This window comes from Manacus vitellinus, unplaced genomic scaffold (assembly GCF_001715985.3).
Source record: "Manacus vitellinus isolate BGI_N305 unplaced genomic scaffold, ASM171598v3 scaffold_48_pilon, whole genome shotgun sequence".
NCBI classification, from domain to species: Eukaryota; Metazoa; Chordata; class Aves; order Passeriformes; family Pipridae; genus Manacus; species Manacus vitellinus.
In genome coordinates this window covers 2,200,065-2,224,719 of record NW_021940593.1, presented here as the reverse complement: position 1 = coordinate 2,224,719, position 24,655 = coordinate 2,200,065, and the positions used below count along the sequence as shown (strand labels likewise).

At 46.0% G+C, this 24,655-nt stretch overlaps 1 protein-coding gene across 1 annotated transcript; it reads right to left on the bottom strand.

Annotated features, from left to right (window-relative positions):
• Window positions 1-7,527: 7,527 nt before the first annotated feature.
• Window positions 7,528-23,703, bottom strand: TSPAN15 (tetraspanin 15). The gene is given in 10 exon segments (XM_029962623.1): window positions 7,528-7,805; window positions 8,248-8,364; window positions 9,753-9,800; window positions 13,079-13,195; window positions 14,789-14,884; window positions 16,836-16,910; window positions 18,803-18,988; window positions 23,609-23,620; window positions 23,622-23,679; window positions 23,681-23,703. Coding segments are annotated over 10 exon segments (885 nt in total). The 3' UTR covers window positions 7,528-7,652.
• Between the last annotated feature and the right edge of the window lie 952 nt (window positions 23,704-24,655).

Below are 24,655 nucleotides of genomic sequence, written 5' to 3'. Positions count from 1 at the left end.
AATCAGACACTTACTGTCTCCACAGCTACAGTTGAACAGGAGGTAGTTTTCATGACAGGATTTCCCCAGCACTCAGACTTCATCAGCTGGCAGTGGTTGTCTTCAGCTACCACTTGGACAACACAGACTCGAGGCTTCATCATTCATTTGCACCAGCTCTCCTTCAGCCACCAATGAATAGTTACAGACCATGGATATGCTGAGCTCAGGCTGCCACCTTCCTGATCAGTGCTTCATTCCCATAAGGATAAAAATCTAACTTGTGGCATTTTGATGCAAGATGAGGTTATAAGCACTGGTCGTATTGGCTCTCTCTGAAACTCGTCAATCCCCAGCTGCTCATCAAACAGACAGATGGTGCTTCCTGACCTCCAGAAATGCTTTTCTCTCTGATTTAGAGGCTCCACCAGTCAGACTTCGAACACAGCAGAATGCACCAGAGAGCTGGCTTTTGAGAAGCAAAAAAAGTTGCTAAAAGCCAGGAGTTTGGAAGGAAATCCCCCCATCTGATCTGGAAAAAAGGGTAGAGGTGCCCTGATGGATTCACACAAAACTAACCCCTCTCCAGAGCTTCACTGAAGCCTTCAACATGAGACAGAGCAAGATGGGGGGGCTTAGACCCTTTCTTTGCCAGCTGAAGTTGGTGCCAGGTCGCTGCCACCACTGGGAGATGTGCCCAGCGTGGTGCAGGGGTCACGGCTCAAGCCAAACCGCTGCTGCCAGGAGGGATGTGACTCAAAGCTGTGGGGTGGGTATTTTGCCCACTGGCCCCATGTACTTGCCAGTAACCAGTCCATGATCCTCCTGTCGCCATTCTCAGCTGTGCCATTCACACCTGGCACCTACAGTGCTGTGCTGACCATCCCACAGGGTTCAATGTGGTTGCAGCCCCCACACCAATCCCAGCAACACTCCATCCCCTCCCTGACCAGTCCTGTGCCAGCCTGGTCTCTTCCCATCTCCTCCCTTCTTTCAGCCTCAGGAAGCATCATCCCTTCCTCTGTCCCAGTCTTGCCATGCCCTCGCTCCCCTACCCACATTTTTGTGCCCCTCTCCTGGCACACCTTGCACTGGTGTCCCTTCTAGGCAGCCTTGGTTCCTCATCCCAGATTTCCCCAGCTATCCCTGCCTATCTGCACAAACCCTCTCCCAGCTCTTCATCTAGCACGTGGCTTAATCTGCCAAATTCCTCACCTTTGAATTGGAGCTTTCTCCTGCCCTGCACTGCTGCAGTGGTGAGGAGAAGACAAGTTTATATCCATACAGGACCATTTTCTTCCTTGAGTCCAGGTGTATAATGAACCTGGGAAGCCCACAAACAGCACAGCCCCTCCTGCCAGCTCATGCCAGGACCCCTGCAAAGGTGAGCAGCCAGCCTGACTTCTGTATCTCAATAAGAAATTATGTATTTGCAAAAAAAAAATTAAAAAAAAAGATATTGATGCATTTTCACACAAAGCACTGCAGTTGTGACCCAGAATTTTAGCTGCAGCCCAGCTCTGCAAGACAAGCTACCATCAACCTGTACATGTGATTTTGGTGAACCACAATCTAAACTCATGCCAAAAGGTTTCAGTGGGAGAAGGGCAACAATCCCAAGGCGGTTAACAGCAGGAAAACCTCCAAGCACTCACTGCCCATGTGTAGCCAGAGCCTTGGAGCCATCTGGATGGCTCTGCCAGCCCCAGCTGCAGGGAGGGGAGCTCAGGACCATCCCTGCCCACAAAGCTGGTCTTGAGCACGAGCTGAGGGGGATGCTCCAGCCAATGTCACGAAGGGTCCCAGCAGCTTCCTGAGTTTTATCAGCAGCCTAATCATCTTCCTTCATTATTACACTTCTTCAATCCTGTTATGGCTCCTCCAGGCTCCCAGCCCCAGCTATGCTTAGGAGCTCCAGGGTACCGGCATTGCTGGGGGGTCTCTGGCTCCAGCAAGGCCCCCGTGCTCAGGGACACGTTATCTGACATCCTCTCATCATCTGACATCCCTTCCCTCCGAGCCCTACACCTCCCTCCCCCAGCTCTTCACCACAATACCCACCATTTTCCACCATCATTTAAGTTTCTGAAGTAATTTCTTTTTTCTTTTTTTTGTCCTTTATTTTTAAAAAAAAAAAAAAGCAAACCATCTACCATATGTTCTCCCCTGAAAGGGGTAATTGTTAACAGATCATTAAAACACCGTGGCGAGTGCTCTGAGATTCCTTCCCTCAGTCTTACGCATTATCCCGTCTCTGTCACCCTTTCAATGCGGCTTTGAGGGCTCTGCTTTTCTAACTTCCTCCTCGGGGAGGGGGGGGGAAAGAAGAGAGAAAGAGCCACTAAAATGACCCTCTTCACAGCTCTTCTCCTTGCTTTTCAATGTCTTTTTCGACACCCAGCAATAATTGGGGTGGGGGGCTGGCGTGCCGCCGCTGCTGTCACCAGGCTGGGGGTGGGCCACATCCTGCCCTGTTCACAAGGTGCCAGGGTCGGGATGGTAGGATGAGGCGTGACAGGGGTGCTGCAGGCACCCCGTGGGCACTGACAGCCTCTCCTTCCACTGCCGGGCAATGAGGCTGCTTGCCATGGGATGCTCAAACAGCACATCCCATCCATCCTGGTCCCTTTGTCCCTGCTCCTGGGATGGGGGCTGTGCAATGACCCCATGACACACACACGTATCCTGGGCTGAGAGAGAGAGTATTCCTGACAGAGCTCATTTCCTCAGGTGGATCAGATGCTTTCTGCAGCACAAATACATCTTATATGGAAATAACCTAACAGCTGGCTGGGAACAGAATGAAGCCCAGACATGGAGCTGTCTTGGGGGCTTTGGATATTTCGCCTCCCTTTTCTGAAGAACCAACACTATTTTAGGAAACGCCAAATTATGGGAAGCTGGGGACCACTTCTACCTGAGCCATGGTCTCAGCTGAGGGAAGCACAAGCACAGCACCAGCATCTGTCCCCTTTGTTGGGACAGGGACCTTCCCAGAGCTGTGCCCACATGCTTCCCAGCCCCATGTGCAGGGAGAGGGACCCTGGGAGGGCTCCTTGGATGAGCCAAGAGGACTTGCAGCTGCACAGTGCCTCACCACCAAGAGAAGGGCAAGGAGAAGACCCAAGAGAGGCAAAGGCACATCCCAACACAGCCCTGCACGTGCCTGATTCCAATGTGAGGGCTGCCAAACTCACCATGAGCACCAGCAGCAGCGGTCTGGGGTTGAGGGTCACCCCCTGCAGGCTTGTGATAGGAAAGATCAAGGCTTTCAGAACTCACACTGAAGTTCCTTACCTGCATCTTCTCCCCTTCTGCCATGGATTTGGCCATCCCTCCAGAGGACCATGTTCCCTGACTCATCACAGCCTGTAGCCAAGCTTCAGGCATGGTTTGCACTGCTCCTCTGGCATGGCCACTTTTCCCAGCCCCAGCATGAAGCCCTTTGAATTTGTACTTACCCATCCCAGCCAAGGAGTGTGCTGCACAGCACCCAAGAGCACACAACACCCACCCTGGGAGAGATGGGGAGGAGTCAGCTGTCCCAGCCAGCAAAACCCAGTTATGTTTGAAAACACACAGAAACTTCCGAGTCCTGCACACAGATGTCTCCAAGAACCAATAGTCCACAGCAGCTCAGCAGCTCTGCCAGTGCCTGCACGTAGCTCCAGGGACCTCAGAGAACTCCTTCCTCATCTGACACCCTATTCTGTTTCCCCAGCACCCTCCAAATCCCTCAGGGAGTTGCTATGCTTATTTTCACCCAGGAAGCTGTAGCCTCAAGCTGGAACTGATGGTGCTGCTCCTGCTTTGCTCCAGCCAAGGGATCAGCCCTGCACGGATCCCACTGTGGAGTCCCTGAGCATCCCTGGGAGCACTGTGGCAAGACATGCTCAGCCAGTGCCAGGAGCTCCTTGTGCTTCCCCAGGCAAAACCTCCCATCCCAGAGGCCGTGGGGCTGACCCACAGAAAATGTCCAAGCACTGGGATGGGGCTGGGATCAGCAAACCAGTACCCAATGCCCAGGGGGATGAGGTGGCGTTGCCCTGGTGTGCACATCCCAGGCAGATCAGCTCTTTCCCAGGATGGTGGCTTTCACCTCTTCATCAAGGACAAAACTTTCCATGGAAAAAAAGTACCTCCTTCAAAGAGCATCTTGGAAACAGGCTGGAAACGGCTCTCACTTTCTCGAGTGGATTTAACAGCTGCCTTTGCCAAGGGCTCTTCCTGCTGCTGTGGGGCCAGATGTAATCCCTTAGAGCTGCAGAGACACCCATCAGGCCAGGAGCTGAACTTCCCAAGCAGTACTTCTATCCCAAGTGCAAAAAGAGATGGAGCTGCATCAGTTTTAAGCAGCACAATGGACTGAAAGTCAATTTGACATCATAAACAGTAGCACTGCCCTCCCTCTCCAAAAAGGCACAGTCATCAAATGAGGATGTCAACCCAAAGCAACTTCACGTGCCACTCATGTCCTTGGGGTCGGGCTGATCTCCCTGGCCCAGCAGAGCCCACAGGATCCCCATGAGTGGGAGCACCGGCTCCCTGTGGTGGAACATCCACATTATTTCTTATCAAAAAACAATTCCTGAACCCATACAAGAACCTTTGAATGATCAGCTGGTGCAGAAATGTCAGGAACTCTGGGAAGTCCTAGTGAACAAAAGGGCTTTAGGAACACAAATCTGCAAATCAACTTTTAGCGAAATGTTTTTTTAGACCTTAAACACTGATTTTTTTTTCCCCCATCGAGAGGAAATTAGCTCATCCCACCTCCCAGGCTGGTTTTCCAGGTGAAGCTGTAACCAGCAGTCGTATCCCGAGTGTCCCTCACAAACAGATGATAATCTCTGCAGAGGTTCAGGGCTATGGAGGGATTCCCATGGAAGCTGTGCCGGCACAAAGGGGTTTCTTGAAGGAGGGCAGGGGAAAGGGCCAATGGAGGAAGCCTTGTGCTGTATGGATGCACTGAGCAGAGATTTAATTCCAGCGAGCAGGGACTTAACTCGTGTCTTGCGATATGACACACCCGCACCAGCAGAGGGAGAGCTGCTCGGCCTTTCTCCTCCGGATCCGTGCTAATTAAAGGGTTTTATCATGTTCCAGCAGCAGCATATACAGCACATACTGTGCACGATGCTCCAGCCAGGCACCCCAAGTCTGTGCCTCTATGGCCTCTAGTTATTTGAAATATAGAGGCAAACCTCTGTTTCTAGCTGAATGGTGATGGAAAGCAGGAGCACATGGACGATGAACCCCGGGAAGCTCACAGTTGTCAAGGTGCTTTAAAATTACACACACAAAAAAAATTCCATAGCTCTGGGATTTTGCAGAGTTGCCTCAGTCTTTTCAACAGCAGGCAAGGAACATTTTCTTAAAATCAGGTTAAGGATGCATCTATGAGGAGCAGCCCAGCCAGGAGGACAGGGATTGAATTAGATCAGCATTCCTCACCCATTAAAGCCAACTTTCACGTCATCTGTCTGGAAAAGGCAGCTGAGCAGAGAACTGCAGCATCTCCCTCCAGCCACCTCCCAATAGGCATCATCCTTCCCTCTGGTCACCATGGGCCTGTGAAGCCAAGAGTTAATTTCCTCAAATCTGAGGGAATGGGAAAGGTCAAGCTTTTCAATCAACTTACTAAACTTCTTTGAATCAATTTATTAAACAAAATCATCCGGGTTGACTTCGTGATTGTCAGGTAGACACCATTCCCATGCAAACACTGTGTATGAAAACTGGGGATGGCTGAAAATTCAGTGCAGCCCACAAATTTCCTTGCTAAAGGAGAACTGCTCTCTGGTATTCCCAAAGACTCTCCCAGTTTCATTTAAACCACCCAAAGTTTAACCATGCTTCCATTACCTCCTGCTTTCCTGGACAGCTCGTATTTCAAGCCACCACAACATTTACAAGACACTAATGGTAATGAAAAAAAAATTACTTCGGTCATCAAAGGAGAATTCTCACCTTCCCAGCTCACTCTCCACAACAAAGCAGTTTCAGCTTTAATTTTCCCATCCTTCTCCAGCAGTCTGCTCCGTCCTCCCAAGCTGCCCCTCCTTTTCCTCTTCCTCTCTTTGTACACAAACCTACCCCTTAAAACACACTTCGTTTCCTAACTTACCAAAGCACGTTATTCAAGACAGACCCCAGGAAGATTTAGGCAACAACGATATGGAGTAATTGAAATATGTAACAACCACGTGCAGGACCCGACGCTAGAGTGTGCTGTGTAGGAAATAACGCCGTGAGGTCTCTCTCCCTAGAAACCAGCAGGAACACCAAAGAACTGGATGAGTCCCTTCTGGCTCCTGGAAATGCATAAAGCTTCCTCAGAAATTCTTGGTGAAGGCAGAGAGCTAAACAGAAAACACTGAGTTTTGAAAAAAAACCAGAAAAAATGTCCAGGACAAGGAAATTAAAAAAAAAAAAACAAAAAACAAAAAAACAAACACCACACCAAAACAAACAACAACAACAAAACCAAAAACTAGCAAGGAGCATAATATCAGATATTGCTCTGTTTGTCTTAGTGGACTGTTCAGAAAAGCAGAGATTTAGATTGAGAATATAAACCTGCTTTATTCTCTTCCTGTCTTTGGTTTATTTGAAGTATTGTGATAATTAGGTTTTGCATTTTGCCTGCAAGCCTTGCTGGGGCTGGAGAGACTGCAGAGAAATGCTCAGGACAAAGGAACACCAACAAAAACCCCAGAGCTCTTGGTGACTCCCAAGTATTGTCCCCAATTCACTAAGAGAAGCAAGCGAGGCACAGATGTTCAGTGCCTCTCCAAAAGCCCAGGCAGGCAGCACCCAAGCCAGAATCACAGCTCCACCTATTTCTACCTTTGGATTCAGCATTTGAGGGACAGCCTTAACTTACATAAGAAAATGAAAAGCATATCAGACAAAATCTTTGTGGTTTTTTGTTTTCTTTTCTTTTTTTTTTTTTTAAGAAAAACAACTTACTGCTTTTATTTTGACAATAAAATTTAGAAACATCTTGACACACAGAACTCCAAAAAAACAGAAAGTCATAAATCACCTAGTTAATTTACTAAAGAGGAAAGATATATCCAAAACTCAAACATCTTGTAAGTTTATACAAAAGCCAGACAGTAATAAATTGCATTAAAAAAATATATCAAGCATTTCCTGACTAATTCCACGTTGGCATTTGCCCCATTATTAAAAGGCACAGAAAACTGAGCAATGAAAGCGATCAGCATCACATCCATTATTGTCAGTAAAGTCATCCAGATTAGCAAAAAAACGTTTATTAAACGTATGTTTAATAATCACCACGTAGATCGGTAAGAAATCTCTCTTGGAAGGAGTAAGAAAATAAGGCTGGGAACGACACACATTGAAATACGACATCCCAAGGCGCGAAGACGCTTCCCAGAAATCGACGTTCCGATCTCCCCAGAACAGCTGCTCTGGCTTTGTATCACTCAGCAATCACTCAAAAAGGAGATTTAATGATCCACGAACCCACCTTGCGGCAGCGCCGCGATCCCACGGCGGCGGCAGCAGCGTGGGGCCCTTCTGGGGCGTCTGTGGGCGCAGACACCCCGAGGGCACTGTGGCACCGCCGCCGGTCCGTGACAGCAGCACGTGCCAGACCAGGAGGGCTCGCCCGGCTCTCACTGCTCTCGGGGGGCCCGCAGTCACCCCGGGTAGCACATGCAGCAGCCGGCCCCGCCGAGCTCGGGCGCGGGTCTGTGCCGCGCGTCCAGGAACAGCCGCTCGCCCAGCTTGTGCTCCGTGATGATGTCCTCCACGCGCGTGATGTACAGCAGGGACAGCAGCACGCCCAGGAACTGCAAAAGGAGGAGATCTCCACTCAGAGCTCACAGGAGGCTTGTCTCGTGCTTCTTGCAGCAGGCTTTGCAAACTGTGTATACACGTCGGATATACGGGCAGTGGCGTGTGTAAATATATATATATATATAAATTCACTTTTCATATAGCGGTATAAATGGATACTTTTTGTGAAGAACTAAAACAGCAGAAGAATTAGCACCCCTGTCCTTTGGAGCATTAGAAAATCTCAGTGGATGCAGCTTGAGGAGGAGAGGACTCAAAAAACCCCAAGCAAGAGCAAATTACCCCACCAAATCCTGCAACATATGGCAGTAATGCTACTAAATTACCAGAATGCCGCCTCAGCTTATCAGCTACATTACATCAAATGGGATTTCACATACTGTAGCAACAAATCAGATGCTCCCTTCAGTGGATAAGGCAGTGCCCTCTCCCTACCTGGGGTAGCAATATGCCGAGCAGCACTCCAGCCATGATGGTGTAGTTGTCCAAAAACCAGATAAGCACTGCATTCGTGCACCCTCGGACGTAGATAATATTCTGAACACTCAAGCGCTGCAAAATAAGGGAGTGAGCATTCAACAGGCAGTTCCACTGCTGTGTGACACTCAAAATTCAGGGAGGCAAATCTGGTTCGCCTTCCCACCTCTTTAAACCCACTGCATTTAACAGAGACCTCACTGCTAATCCTTCCATCTGTTTTTAAGTTGTTCCACACCTCCACAAGTTATTTTTTTAAACCTTTCTTTTTTTAAGTTGTTCCACACTTAAATAAGTTATTTTATTGCTTTAAACCCGGTTTTGCAGACACTTTTCTACAAGAAATGCATCCAATTCTGATTTGAGACCACTTTGAAAGAAGAGGAGTCTCCCTTCGGCTTTCATCTCTTCTTCCAAGTTGAAAGTACAGCAGTGGAAAAATATAAATTGTGGACCAAGTGCTTTGCAATAGACTCTAAAAAGGGCAGGAACAAGAGGGTTTGAGATTCAGTCCTGCAAGCTGTGCTGCTCCGTGACCCCAACCCATAATATAGAAAGCACTTGAGGCTGCAGAGGGTCCTAAGCAGATGAATGGGGTGAAGTTAAGCATATGCTTAAGTGCTTGGGGCATTGGAGCCAGGCTGGAGCGTTCAGGTGATTAAGCAGTAAATCAATTAACCTAAATGAAGACAAGTCGTGTGTAAAGATAACCAGTAATCCCAAAACCCAACAACGAGGCTGGCATTGTGCTCCAAGTGCCTCAAATGAGCTGGGGAGAGGGGCTTTCCTGGAGCAGCCCCCACACCAGCACTCCAGAGCCAGGAGTGGAGAACTCAGGGCAGATCCAATTACTGATTTCCCTTCTAAATCACTCTGCAATTACTGCCTTGAGCTGGCAGTCTCTCCTCTGGAGTCACCAGGGCTATTCCCAAAAGGGAAGGCTGAAGGAGGAGGCCCCATCCCGCTCCTGGAGGGAGGAGAGGGCTGCCAACACAACCTGGGAAGTCCCGCTCTTCTTCCAGGAATAACTATTACAGGCCTAAAAATAAAAAACCCACTACAGGGATACAAAATACTTAGAAACAGCTAAGTTGGCTTTACTAACACCGATTTTACTCAGTGAGAAACTTTGGCTTTTAAGTATTAAAAGCTTTCCCCAACTCAAGTCACTGCTTAAAAGTGTGAAAGCAGTTTCTTGTGCATTAATTGTGCAATTAGCTTGGGGGAGTTGTCATGAAACAAGAAATCATGGAAAATACAAAGAAGGGAAGATACCACAATCAAACAAGATTACCTGTTTTAATATATGGAAGTTATTCCAGAAAAAACCCCACAAACATTTTAATTGCTGATTTAACTGTCTGGCAGATTGAAGCATGCAGAAGACAACTTTACAACTGACCAAAAACAATGCAGAGAAGCAGCACCCTCTGCCATGGCAGGGTGGACACTGGTTACGTTACCTCTTTGTCAATGGTCTTGTATCCACACATAGTGTTGATAATGTCTGTCTGAAAAGAAAACAACAAATACAAGCTGCAGCAGAAAATAAAAATTACAAAAACATTATTTTTACTCTTTCAGCCCATACAAAACCAGCGACAGGGTTATTTCCCAGTCCAACACCAGTTTCTTCCAGCAGGCCCAGGGTCAGATTTAGTAGCTGATTTCAGAGAAATGAGTATTGTCAGTGTGTCACGACACATTTGAGCCATATCTATCCAGCAAAACCAGCGTGGCATCAGCAACCAAAGTGAGCTACAACACAGCAGTTCCACAGAACGAACAGCTGGGTTTCATTTTAAAGCCTTAATAACTTAACACATCTTATTAAGAAAACCAGTGGTTAACATAAAATGGCCTTCATGCCATCATGATGACAAATTTAAGCTCAGAAATATCTAAGCTTCAAATAATGTCCAATACTATGAATGCTTCTATGAACATTTTACAAGACTAAATTTATTACAAAATCATTTTATATACCATTATATATATGAATATAAAATCTATATATTTTAAAAAGACTGAGTGCTTGCATTCACCACAAATTACTAACACATTTTCTGTAGCCATGTAATATTCTCTGTGGATTCCACAGTTCTACCTGGCCTGGCAAAGCTAACCTGAAAACAACCCTCCCTCACTCACAAATCATCCAACATAAAGCCCACCAGCATCAAAGAAAGCAGCAAACAAAGCCAAAGACATGGGAGAAAATGAGAATATGTAAATGACAGAAATAAGGCAGAACAAACTGCGTTACTGATAGAGAATCACAGAATGGTTTGGGTTGGACCATCCAGTTCCACCCCCTGCCATGGGCAGGAACACCTTCCACTATCCCAGGTTGCTCCAAGCCCCATCCAACCTGGCCTTGGACACTTCCAGGGATGGGGCAGCTACTCTGTTGCCACAGCTACTCTGGGCAACTGAATACCCCTTCACCAAAATTAAAACAAGATGTAGGAATGAAGATTTCTAAATGCTGGTGGTCTCTGAGTGGCAGCCTGGGATTCCCAGGTCACCTTCCCAAGAAGGAAGAGGGATGTTTGCAAAAGACAGATGTTACCAAGCGGCAGAAACACCAGCCAGTGTCAAAGTTCTTAAGCCCCCAAAATCTGGGCTCCCACCTTGAACACACAACTGTCTGACAAACAAGGCTCAGCACATTCCTAGAAGAAAAAGCTCCAACTATTTCACAGGGCTGTTGGGAAACCGTGAGGAGCACCCATCTGCCAACCACAGGGAATAAATACACTTGGAAGTCAGCGTTTGCACCAGCGTGTTGTTGTGTTGGCTGTGAGTGATTTCACATTCCCAAACCACTCGAGCACCCTGGGACCACCCCCAAAACATGCAACCACCCCCAAAATACGTGACCACAAAGAATGCAGTTGAACCATTTCATTTGAAACAGCATTTGCAAACAGCACATCATGGCACAAGCAAATACACACAGCAGAGATAAATGCATTAGAAACAGAAGATTATAGGCATTTGGGACTAAATTTTATCTGCTACACTAGTGTAAGTCTTTAATAAATACTTTGACTTAAACATAGCTCCTTCAGAGCCCCCCCAGTGTGAGCCTGGCTCATGTTAGCAGAAGGCTTTTTTAGAGGATCAGAATCCAACCTCCAACATTAGCAGGAGTTTTCCATGACTACAAAGCCAGTGAGTAATCACAAACCATATCTGTGGCTTTCCAGGAGAGAAAACAGCCTGTATTTGGAAGCATTTGTCAAACATACAAGATTTATGCATCCTCTGGTTGGCTTTTCCCCGAGGCAGCCATCCTTGCAGCCCGGTGTTGGTGTTACCCTGACGAGCAGCATCCGCGCCGCTCGGACTCCACAAGGCCCAGCAACACCATGAGTGTGGCAAAGCCATGAGCCCTAAGGCACTGCAGCATCCTGATCAACAGCCTGTGCTTAAATATGAAGCTTGTTTATGATTTGGGGGCTTCTCCTTGCCTCTCAACTAACCTCCCTGAGCTTACCACTTTACAAGTAGCCTCACCCTCCCATCTCCAGCTGTCAGTGAAGCACATGGAGAGTATATTTTCCCTTGGAGAAGTTTTTATTTTAGTGCTTTCCCTTTCCTGAGGGCAAAATCCTGAGTTCTTCTGCTCCATGCAGTTCTGTCTGCAGATCAGCAGACACCATCTTCATATACACAAATTTCTTACTCTCAAACACCCAAGACTCAAAGCATAACTGTTTAGCTTTGGTTCCTGAGAACAAAACTGTTTAGCTTTGGTTCCTGAGAAGCTCACCACGGATTTAAACAGACCCTTTCTCACGCACCAAAAATGTGTAAGCACATGTAATAAACACCTTCATATGAGACACATTTCTCAGGAACACCTACTGATGCAGCTATTGCGTTTATTTTCCCTGTTTGTAATTAAACAGCCGTGCTCAAGGCAGATGTTGAGAGGGCAGCCCAAAGCAGCCACAGCAGGCACCACGAGCTCTGCTGTGTCTCCTCTTACACACTCAATTTTTCTGCCTCAATTTCTCTTTGTTCTGTGTTCAGAACAAAGACAAAAACCCAGCGAGGCAGGGATTGCCTGGACTGGTTTTAAATTGAGGAATAATTCTTTATCAAATTCAGCATTGTACATCCCTCAAAGAGCAATGAATTATAAGATTGAAACATATTTATATGAAACTCAATGCCTGCTCCTCCTGCTGTCAGCACCAGTTAATACCAGTTCATCATAGATGGAGAAACTGGTCCAGACCCCAGTCCTTCCAGGATTTTAGAGAGTGGGAAGGCAGGTAGTTTTCAAGGACAGGTTAGGGCCGAGCAGCAGCTCCAGTCTAGACCTGTGTCCACAAGCATGCCCTGACCCTAGGTCAGTTGCCCACATTTCTGGAATAATCTGGATGACGAGGTCACTCTGGGTTTTAACTCACACAGCAGCTGGTGCACATCACTGCAACCCCCACCCACGGAAGCAATCAGGGCCCAGGCTTCCTGGCAAAGCTGGAACAGCAAACCCTGGGGAAAACACCAGCAAAACTTTAAGCAGCTCTTGTTCAGGCTCGCCATGAGATTAGAGGAGCTCCCAAGATCCCTTCTGGGGCTGTGTGGTGGGTCAGTACAATGAAGCAGAGCCAACACATCTAACTCATTTTATTTTCTCCTTTCCAAGCTGTCAAGACCCACAGATCCATTAGGGGAGGGAAGGACCCATTTTCCTTCACTTCTCACCCCAGAATTCCTAAAGTAAGGTACCTTTCTAAGCCAACCCCAGTGATGCTGAGGGGCCAGGACTTACCTTATTTCTGATGCAGCAAGTGTAGGGCACCCCACAGGCCAGCGGGCCCGGCGCCCCACAGCTGTGGTAGGCATTTTGGGACCAATCCTTGTAATCTTCCCCACCACAGCACTTAAACTGGAAAAAAAACCAACACAAAACTCAATGATCTTAAAGGTCTTTTCCAACCTAAATGGTTCTATGATTCTAAAAGGTAAAAGGGGGGGAAAAAATTGTATCTTGAACTCTTTGAATAAGTAGAAAACAAAGGTAGAATAAAACAATTTAAAAAGCCCTGAGCCACCCAAAAAATCTGCCCTTTTGTCAGCAAGGCACATATGAATGTATATTATAGACAGAATTAAAAAGAATTATGGATATAAGTGGCACTCCTCCATCATTCATTGAGCTGGGGTGCCAGAGCAAAGTAAAGGTGTAAGTTCCACTTCCCATCTTTTCCAAGTTGAAAAATTATCTTTCCGGGTCTGGACATCACTAAGCAATGTTTTTAAATTCATTCTATCTTGACCTGTAATAAATTTCTGCAGCTGCTTGAAGGATTATGACTACATTTCCAACTGGGTCTAAAAGACAAAAGCATTGCTATAAGGCATAAATCAATCTCACCAAAACATTGTGAGTGTAATTTAGAAGAACTGAAATCTGACAAACAAATACTGTAAGTTTATGCTGACTTCATACAAATATTCACTTTATAATTTAAACAAAGGGAAAAGCAGCAGTTCATTTAATCAGTAAGATGTATACTGGCTGTATGTATCCATAACTTTGGGCAGTGCATGGAAAGTTTAAAGCATTATGAAGTCTAATGACAAAATTTCCTCGGGATGGTTTGCTTTTGACAGACTTTCCATGCTAACTTTGTTTTTCAAAGCAGGCTGCCATCTCCATAACGATGTCCTAAAACACATGTAACACTTCCTAAGTTAATTTTTTTTTTTTTTAATAATTATTTGGCACAGTCACGGACATCACAGGGGCCCTGACATCACATTTCTGAACATTTTCTGCTTCTTCTATAGTCTCTGAACTGCATGGCAGAACTCTTCAATAACCCAATAAACATTTCAACAGACCAGCTTATTAAAAAAAAAAAAAAAAGGCTATGAGTCAACTTCACATGCCATTAAGTAATGCTCAGCTGGGCTCAACAGCATTTCTGAAGTTTAATTACAGGTATATACAGTTCCACGGGCATTTCCTTCCAATAACCACCTTGTTGGAGAGCTCTTTGGGTGCCCTCAAGTGAGAACACAACATGTTGTGTTCTAACAGCCTAAATGCCACCTCAATTCTCTTTATCCAGTGCCTCCTGTTAACGAGATGCTTCTGAATCTCTTGGACCAGCAGAAACACTGAGTGCAAGGCCTTGGGTGGAATTTAGGCTGAGCTTGTCTGAATCCAGCTGTGGGGCCTCCATAAGCCCACGTGTTTGTAGGATCTGACCTTGAGCATCTGAATTGCACCTGCCAAGGCAAAAGCTGCATTTTGGCCCCCTGTTTTTGCAGTGATGTAGAGGGTTTTAAATGCCAGCTGGAATGCTGGATGAGCCCTGATCTCAGCGAGACCAGAACAGAGACACACAAGATCCCACCCCCCTCATCAGGGACAACTTGATTATCACATCACCAGAAAAACTCAAAGCTGTTGCCGAGGACCTGCTGCATCTCGGCACCAGGTTAGTCCCAGGGAAAAAACCCAACAACAAACCTGCTTTTGAACAGAATCCATGATGTTCTTGAAGTCTAAATCATCGTAGTAATTCTCAATTCCTCTTCTAATGTTATCGTTCAAAAACTTGATTGTCTGAAAAGCAAAAGGAGAACAAGATTCGTGGGTTGCACACACAGAAACAAAATTAGAAGAGCAGGTTAAAGTGACAGGTGTAACTGATGGGCACAAAAGAAAAGGCTTTTTTCTTTAAGGAAAAACAAACCCTAGTTAAAAACAAATCTTAGCTCAGCCCTGCAGGGACCAACCATCTGTTCTTTCTTATGGAAGCAGCCACACTGCTGGGTTTGTGATGGGAAGTGCCAACAGTGCAACACTTCTCTTCTCTGAGACTCTCCAAGCACCTCCCAGACGTGGTCCCGTTATACCCAGGCAGGATCCCTCCCTTTGGGCACTTGGGATCCTCACCACCACTTGGGTGACAGAACAGTGGATCTTGGGTCTGCACCACACCCCGAGCAACAACACCACCTTCCATAAATTTTATTTTCTGCGAATTTTCCACTAATTTGATTTTACAAGGAGTCCATAACTGCCAGATAAGGAGCTTTATTTCACCTTAAGCAGGAAAAAAGTATATCTGCACGTTTTACAGTGGTTCTTTTGAGAAATATGGCAGCGGATTGGCAGATATAAGATGGTATCTCCTCAGCATGGCAAATTAGAAATTTAAGCAATAAAACATCTTTAGAGTTCAGAAGATGAGGACAAAGAAAAAAGTATTTGGTTTTCAAGACCAATCACAGCACAGCAAACACAGGGACTAATCATGACCAGAATGTAACGACTTCCCTTTCAATCCAGCTGCTAAAATGCCCAAACCTAAAAACCCTTATAGGTCAGAAAACCTGAAATACACCTACTCGTCTTCTCAGTATTACAAACTGCAACACTTACAGACAAACCAGAACAAAAAGCATTAGCACACTGGTGATGAGAAATAACAACTTGCAGGACCATCCTAACTCACCAAGACCCTACAGATCTGAGAAGGCAGTAGAGAAAGAACTGGGGAAAAAAATCAGTGAGACATGCAAGACAAACAGCACCTCAGTAGAGGCTGCTACCCTAAGCTTTTATAAATACTTCCTTGTCCTCTCCATACTGACCTGAACATCTCCATTAACTTTGAAAAACAAAGAAAGAAACCTGTCCCTAAGCACAGCTGTCCTGCTTTGGTCCAGTATGGAGTAAGAAGAAAGCACCAGCCAGAGAGAACACAGTATTACCTCAAAATACAAAGTTATTGCTTTTTTTAAAAAAAAATCTTTTTTTAAGTTTGGTGGTGTTTTTTTTAATATCACATGTACATATGTGGTAAAGCCACATGGCTTTTGTGGAAAATGAGCTTGGTAGGATTGGGCTGGGGAGGGAACATATCTTACTATTCAGCATCTCCTTTTAATGCTCATATTTTGCAAGATTAGAAAAATAAATCAAACCACAGCAATCCAGTACTTGCCATAGCGAATACATTTATGTTTTAAAGCATTTCTAACTGAAAAGAATAGTATGCTGCTTTCTGTCTAGAAAAATCCAAGGTTTTAATATAGTAATAGCATGGTTGTGAATGATGGAGTCTCCTATATAAATTAGTTACGTTGCTTATGGATGTGGGCAGGGAAAAGCTGTCCTTTAGGTGAGGTAAAACATTTTGGGCACTAAAAAATAAAGTCTCCAAATCCATCTGGAAACTTCCCAAATCAGCAGTCAGACCCAGATGGCAAAACAGAAGAAAGCACTCTGTAATACACGAAGAGCTGGAAACACGTTTTGCCTGTATTGCACACTCGTAGTTACCAGATTTTCTTCAAATTCTTTAATCTGGAATTCATCTCCAGAGCAGATGAATGGCAAATCCCACCACTGCTGAACCCTGAAGGCCCTGAAAAGCCTGGAGCTTTCTTCAGATCTCCATCAATTACTGCCCAGTGACAATTTTAACACCTTTTATATTGCACACCTGTAACTTCATGGATATTAAGTCACGTTCTCTGTGATCAAAACCTAAACACAAGGAGCTCACCTGGTTTCTGAAGATCAGGGCCACCACTCCACCGGTCAGCTCGATCAGCAAGCAGATACCAAGGATGTACATGAACTGCAGAAAAACAAGTGCAAGTGAGTCATTAGACAGAACAAACCTCAATTATTCTTTCAATTAGTGCCCCTAAGTCTAACATTCAGTTGCCAAGAGATCTGGCTTTCAGCAAAGAAGATGGCATTTTAAAAGAAGATATGAAATTATGGGTCTGTTCTTATAAAACTCTACATGTCACGAGAAAGCCTTTTTTCCTTGCTTGAGTTATTTTGGGTTTTGCCCAATTGGCAAACGCGTTATTTGTCTGCTTTGAATGGACTCAAAACCATTAGATGTATTTATCATGCCGAGACACTTCTTTCCACAACAGCATCGCAGAGAAGCACACTGATGGACTGCTACAAAACTTCATGGTTTTATGTCTCCTACAAAACCAGTGCTTACCTGTTTGCTTTCAATTAGTGGGTGAAACAGCACCTTAAGATAATCCAAACCACCTTCCACTAAATTGCCAGTGCTAAATCAAAGCAAAGTTCCAGGCTCAGTACCTTTTAGTGTGCTGCTGTACACATTTATTTGTGTGTGTACCTGCAGATGCTCACAGATGCACTCACACCACATGTGCAGCCGTGGCTGCTCATCCAAGCATGTGCAAAATACGAATAACATGAAGAAATCCACAGCACCATGAGATGGTTGCAAGGTACCAGCACTTGAAATGTTTTTCCAACGCTTCAGGCATAAAAGATGGCTGTTATGTGAATTTGGGTCTGCTGTGGAACAATGAACTTCATCGGGAACGGAGTTTTATGATCCCTCGTCTGAAAATAACCCCTGATGCTCACCTCTGAAAGCTGGTTTAACTTCTGTGTGCTCTGTGCCCAGTATCAGTGTCACGAATTCACCAGACAGTATCTTTTCTCCTGCTAAATCTGGAATCAGCCTGAGAAGCAGGAATCAGGGACTGGCTTTGTTAAATACCCATCTGGGTTTGCTACCAGAATGGGAATGGAAAATGTTCTCAGCATCAGACACACCACCACACTCAGTGGGAGAGAAGCCCAAGGATGGGATCTCAGCAAAATTCCAGCATCATTTCAGAATCCACCGTTACTTCTGGCTTTGTGTGTTGTGGTCCCCCACAACATACCACGTATTCAGAATTTCATTGGACTGAGCTGGCATGACAAGGCCAGGCTGGGTTGGGTTTTGAACAACATGGTCTAGTGCAAGGTGTCCCTACTCATTCCAAGGGAGTTGGACTAGATGGCCTTTAAAAGGTCCCCTCCAAACCAAACTATCTATGATTCTGTGGAGGTGAAAAAGATGTTTTCACACTTTATTTTTAATTAGTCGCATGTGCAACCACAGCATTATCCAGGAATTCCCCTAAAATTTACTCTTTCAGAGGCACTGGAGAGAAAAACCTTGTCCCTTTCATTTCACCCTCAGGGCCCTTCTCTCAAAGGCCCAAGCTACTCAGGTAACCTTGTACCATGCATTTCCACATCTACCCCTACATTCTGCTTCTCGGGGAGGACAGACAGACTCCAGCCACCACCAGACATCAGCCTGAGCCAGGGTTTCCTTCTTGAGATCCTTCCTCCAGGTCCAAATGAGAAGCCAGTGTCAAATGGTATGTCAACAGCTGAGTTTGCACAACATACACACTGACTGACAATAATAAACATTCCTGGGTATTTTCCATAAAAACCTTAACTACTGGGAAGCTGGTTTTCTCAGCACAGGGGTCAGACCCTCGCCGGTCCTGTCGCTGGCTACTGCTCCCTGATGGAGGGATCACTGCCATTAAATTCAGATTTAATTAAAATAAAGCAACTTTGTTAAAATATTTTTCAATGCAGACATAGTTATGGGGTGTGAATTCAGAGGGCACTGAAGAGCGGAAGCAACAAGCACTGGAAATCAGGAATAAAAGTCGCAGCACTTACTGCTTGCAGAAGGCATAAGTTGTCTCTTAAGGAAGCCAGCACACCCACAAAGGATACCAGGAACATTATAACACCCAAAAGTATTAAAATAATTGCTGGGGCTAGAAAGGCACTTTCTAGAGTTTTGTACTTTTGTCTTTCGATTTCTGCATAAATCCCCACGGCGAGGACGAGGGCTCCGATGAGCTGGAACAGAAACAGAGGAGAGCACGGATGTTACTCCTTCTCCCAGTAAACACTGAGGTGACATGCTGTGAGCACACAGGAGCCTGGGACTGCTCACTTCAGGATACATTATAAACAGCGAAACACACAAAGCAGAAGTTTGGACAAAGAAAGGAAAAAAAAAACAACTCAAAGACAAAGGCAGAAAAAGAGCTGTGGTAGAAGAAAAACAAATCAAACTTGTTTATTTCAAAAATATATTTCAAAATGTTTTAGCGTGCTAGAAGTTAAACAAACTGAAACACTGGTTGAAATGTAATTTATTACTCATCTGAGATCACATGTATGACATACATGAGCAACTGCCATGGCATTAATGTGTGTCTGTCTGTCCTTCTCTCTCTCTATGAATACACATCTATAAATAGATATATATTTAATATAACACAGTTTCTAAGCCCATCTGCAAACAGTTTATCCATCCCTTCATGCCAGCTCCTATTGTATTTAGGCTCAGTAAACACAGCCAGGTATATCCTGTACCTCCACTCCTGCCATCAGGAGAGAGGCACTGGATTAAAAGCAAACAAAAAAAATCCAAGTCTGAAGTTACATCACGTTCTTGAGCAAGTACCTGATAAAGCCAGAAGTGAAATAAGAAGAAACATATTTAGTTTAAAAAAGGTAAAGATATTTCAATCAAAATAATTAGTTAAGTCATTAAATCACTTGGTACTAAGCCTATGGCAGGTTGCAAATCACTTTGAATTATGCTGAATTAATTAAAATAAAAAATAGCCCACAATACTTAATCATGAAAATTGCAGTGGAAAAACCTTCCTGCTGACTCCAACAGCCAGACACATTCTCAGGGAAGAGACCAGATACAAATCATTTTGGCAATGTGATAAACGACATTCCCCTTTTCTGACCTGACATTTCCACGGGTCTGCTCCCTGCACACCAATGCTTCTTAATTATACTTCTTCATTTTTAATTTCGTTTCTTAATTTTGGATATGACATGGGCATATCCTGGGCAAAGGGCTAGGTGAACACACAACATGATTTACCAGAACACGAGCCAAACAGTTGAAATACTTTTTTAATTATGGGATATCTTAAAATAATTAACAACATACTGGAAATTCTTGATTTTCTAAGGGAATGAATAATAACCCCAAAGGACAATATGTGGGGCATGCCACCAAGTTGTCATTTTAAAAGAAAATTCTCAGAAGGGCTCAGCCATAAAAATAAATATACTGAAGCTATTTAAAAAGCACCTTAAAATTTGACAGGAGCAAATCGAGAGTAACTCGCCCTCTGACAAATGCAGAAATTGTGCTGTAGTGATGACAGAAGAGAAAACATGCTGGACAAATAACAGGTAATAAAATTACCACTTATATGCTTCTACTGTAAAACTGTAATTGGGGTTTTTTTTATTACTAAATGGTCCATTTGTAATGTCAGCTTCATGCTTTAAAAAAAAATGTAGTGATTTGGGTAATAAATTATTGATTTCTTTTCAAGCAGATGACAAAATAAATCAGTTAGAAACTTTTAAATGCAGCTCTAACAGTTGAGGAAGAAGTCTCAGCACCATACAAACCTAATACAGATTCTAAAACTGGGGACTGTACTTGTACACATGACTCGGGAGTTCTATTATTATTATTGTTATTTTTTTAAAAATTATTTTAAAAAACCAAAACTGGATTCTCCTGCAAACCTGAAATACCATTAACAGAATCAACACTAACTCTTGCCTAGAAAAGTAAAAAAACTCCAAACACTGGACACATAAACCACAGCTATTAAAGCTTGAAGAGGATTATCAGAATTTCAGAAGAGCACTGTTTCAAGACTAGAACTTCTTATCGAACTTTCTTTTTCTTAACCATAGTTTTCTCATCAAAACATTAAATTTCAGAGTTTTTTGGTTGTTTTAGAGATTCAAAGGTGCCTGTGAGTAAAATACAAGACACATTCCCACTTTAAGAGCTTAAGATGTATAGACACATATAACATCTTGTTGGACACATATATGCTCACCCCTTTTCACTTGCACTTTTGCTCACACAGCCTCCAAGATCTATGCTTTTATTATCTTCTACTTCTTTTATGCATTTAATAAAAATCTTTTGAACCTTTAATATGGTCAAGCCAACAGCAGCAATTATTTATGACGAGCAGATGTGGTAACTCAGCAGTCATCACACCCGAGTCTCCTCTCGGACCTGTGCTCTCCCTTCCTGTGACTGGGGCTGGAAACACAACTCTTACGTAGGGAACCCACCGATACAGGGGCTGTTTACATCCTGCATCCTTCCTAACAGCTCCCAGTTTGGCAATTCCAGCTGTGCACGCAGGAAAATTAACTGGCCTTGACTCACATTAAATGAGCATCCACCAGCAAATACCAGGGGATTTCTCTGGGGCTTTTGCATGCACAGAAGCTGCTTTCCCAAGAGAAAGCAAAAGCATTTATTTATTTATAAGCAGAGGTTTTAACCCTGTATATACAGTACTTATTCTTAAGTAAAGCAGCCGCTCAACAACAGCACCTTCTGTTTAAAATGCTGGATTTTCTTTCAGCTGGGCAAGAAAAATTACATTACAGTGTCATGCACCAGCAGAAGAGTTACCTGGAAAAGTTACAGGGACAACCAGTTTTTAAAAAAGTGCTGGGTAAGACCTACGAGAAGACACAGGGCCCTTAGCAAATATCCCCTCCAACACTCCCAGTGATGTTTTAATTTCCTCTCTGCTTTGGATAAGGCTGATTATTTAGTTCCTGGTGGTTTAAAACCATCCTGGGGATTCGAATCTGGGCGTTCATCGCTCGTAATGTACCAGAGAAACAGCTACAGCAGGGAGGGAATCGAATGAACTCAGCATCCAGCAGGTCAAAGCCCCAGACAGCAGCAGAACATCACAAACCACCCAAAATTTAAGCAAGCCAATACTCCACAGCTAAACTTTACTTCCACTTACACCAATTTAAAAAAACCCCTGAAAACAAAAAACCCAAACAAACAAAAAAACACCAACGAACACCCAAACTCAGCAAGAATCACACAGCTGAAAAGAGAACCAGGCGAGTGGCATTTACAGCTGATGAGATCTGCCTGGCTAAGCTGGAATAAAAGGGAATTTCGCGAGCGGAGCCCACAGGCTGCCCCTTACACAATGCGGGGTGTGTTCGGCCCCGGCCCCGGGATGATGCCCAGCGCCAGCCTTCCTTCCCCCGAGCAAAGGCCAGCATTCCCAGCCTTCCTTCCCCCTCCTGCAGCCCCCATCCCTCCCCCTCCCTCTCTCCCTCCCGGAGCAAACCATCTCCCCGGCAGAGCCGACAAATGGAAGCTCTTGGTTATAAACAAGGGCAGAGCATTGAAAATCCACAGCGAGCAACTACAAAGAGTAAATAAAATCCTCGGGCTGCCTGAAAGAGGCTTTGTCCTCCGCGGACGCCCCGAGAATCGCTTCAGAAGGGCCCTTTCTCCGCCACCAGATGAATGTTCACATCCCAGCACCCAGGGCCCTCGGTGCCCGTGGAAAACGCGGAGCAGACAACGCGCACGGCCCTTCGCGAGGGACTCGCTGCAAAAACACGGGGGGGAAAATAACACGCCAAATTTCTCTCTCCTGAAACTCGCACCTGCGGAATAGCCGCTGCGGAGCAACGCAGGAAAAGTGTCAGAAGCCTAAACCCAAGGGTTGGCTTGTCTGCTAAGACAGACAAAAGATATTCAATATCCCCAAAAGCCTGAACTGTACCCAAACGCTTCGTGTTCCAATCTTTTTTTGTTAAATCATATCTCTAATCAGACACCTACTATCAAACCTGATGGATCTAAAGGTCTCCTCCCACGCAGTGCACTAAAAGCTTTACCATCCCACTTGGCAAACACCGTGTCAGACAGAGACAGACCAGCCAAACAAGAGCTTAAGCAGCGTTTAAACTGAAAGGGCCAGAAAGAAACCCCGCCTGAGCACCTCCGACATCAGTACAGCCTGGAGCCGGCATCACCCCAGTATCCCAGAGTCCGAAAAGGCACCTTTTAAAATCATGGTGCTTACAAAGAGTACTTTAAGAGAGCCCCAAGGGCTCCTTCCAGCCCGGAGGGTGCCTGGTCTGGGTGGATTTGCCACATGTCAGAAGTCAGTGGTCGTAGCCTGGCCTCTGCGACTTAATGGCTTTATCCAGCACCTGGATGAGGACAGCAAGTGCCACACACCTGTAATTCTACAGCCTCGCAGCCTCATCCTGCCAAGGCTCGGGAGAGGGCTTGTCCCATACACAGGTGAGTGACGTTGGAGGGCAAAGGCTCTATCTGCCCATCTCTCCTGGAGGAAAGAGCCGCATTTTAATTACGCGCACGGACGACTTTTACCTGCCCAACTTCCAACTCCTGCAGCTCCCCATCCGCCAAAACCAGTTCGTCAGTCCCTAGGGAAGGTCGGGGCGCTGCCACGGCGTGACACCGCCACCTCAGCCGTGGAAACATCCACCGACTGCCCAAGCCCGGGGCCCGGCGCGGGGGGGACCCCGCTGCCCGGGGTTCGCAGGGACCGCGGTCCGGGACTCCCCGCTCCGAGCCCAGACCCGCACAGCCCGCCCGCCCCCGCCGCTCACCCAGAAGAAGGTGGGAGTAGGTGATGAGGGTGAGCTTGAGGCAGAGGTAGGAGAGCCGCCCGCAGTACCGCCTGCTCCGGGTCCCCCGCCGCCATCCTCCCTCCCGCCCCGCGGCACCTGCCGCCGCTCCCGCCGCTCCCGCCCTTCCGGCTGGGAGCGGGGCGGGCCCCGGGGCGCCGCCGCTTCGGAGCGGGACCGCCGGGGACACACGGGCAGCGCCGGGGAGGGACCGGGGACCTCCGGCTGCGGCTGCTGCTTTCTTCTCTTTTTTTTTTTTTTTTCCGCTTTTTTTTCTTCTCCATTCCCCGGCAAACACGCCCGGCCGCTCGGCCGGGGTTAACCCCGCAGCTGGAGTCGGCAGGGAAAAAGCAGACCCGGCTGCTCCAGCGCTGCCAGAGCCACGCGCGCACCCCCAGAACCTCCGCGGCCGCCACTGAAACAGCCCGGACAAAAACACTGCGGTGGGAAGCTCCTGCTGCCCGTGGGTGCCGGGATTTTGGGTCGAGCATCCGTAAACACGGCAAGGCAGGGTCCCTGGGCGCTACGCCGGCACGGTGGAGCGATACCAGGGCATTTACCTTTCGCTGTAAGACTCACGCGATTGTCCAGCACGTCCTGCAAATAACAACAGTTAATGGGCGGATTGCACTGGCCACGCTTTCTGCCTGCACCGAGGTTTATCCACGTCCCGCTGCTGTGACAGTGGGACAGCGCTGGGTCTGACGCGGCGATCATGAACTGCAAACGCCATTCATGCCTCCGAGATGAAATAAGCCTTTTCAAGCCCGCAGCGCTGCACTCCTGTCCCACAAAGGGCTATTTTTCCCCCGGGGAAAAAAGTCTCATTCAAAGTGGCAGACAACTGTCACAGAGTTGGTTGTTGCATCCTGGCCCGGAGCAGAGACAGATGGCGTTGAAAATCAGCGTCTGGTGTCAGAGGAGATGAAGTGAGGCAGCATTTGTCCTTAAGTTACCTAGGAAAGCGACTGGAAAACCTCCGAGCTGTGTACGTAAAACTGTGTAAGCAGTCAGTCACACATCATTTCG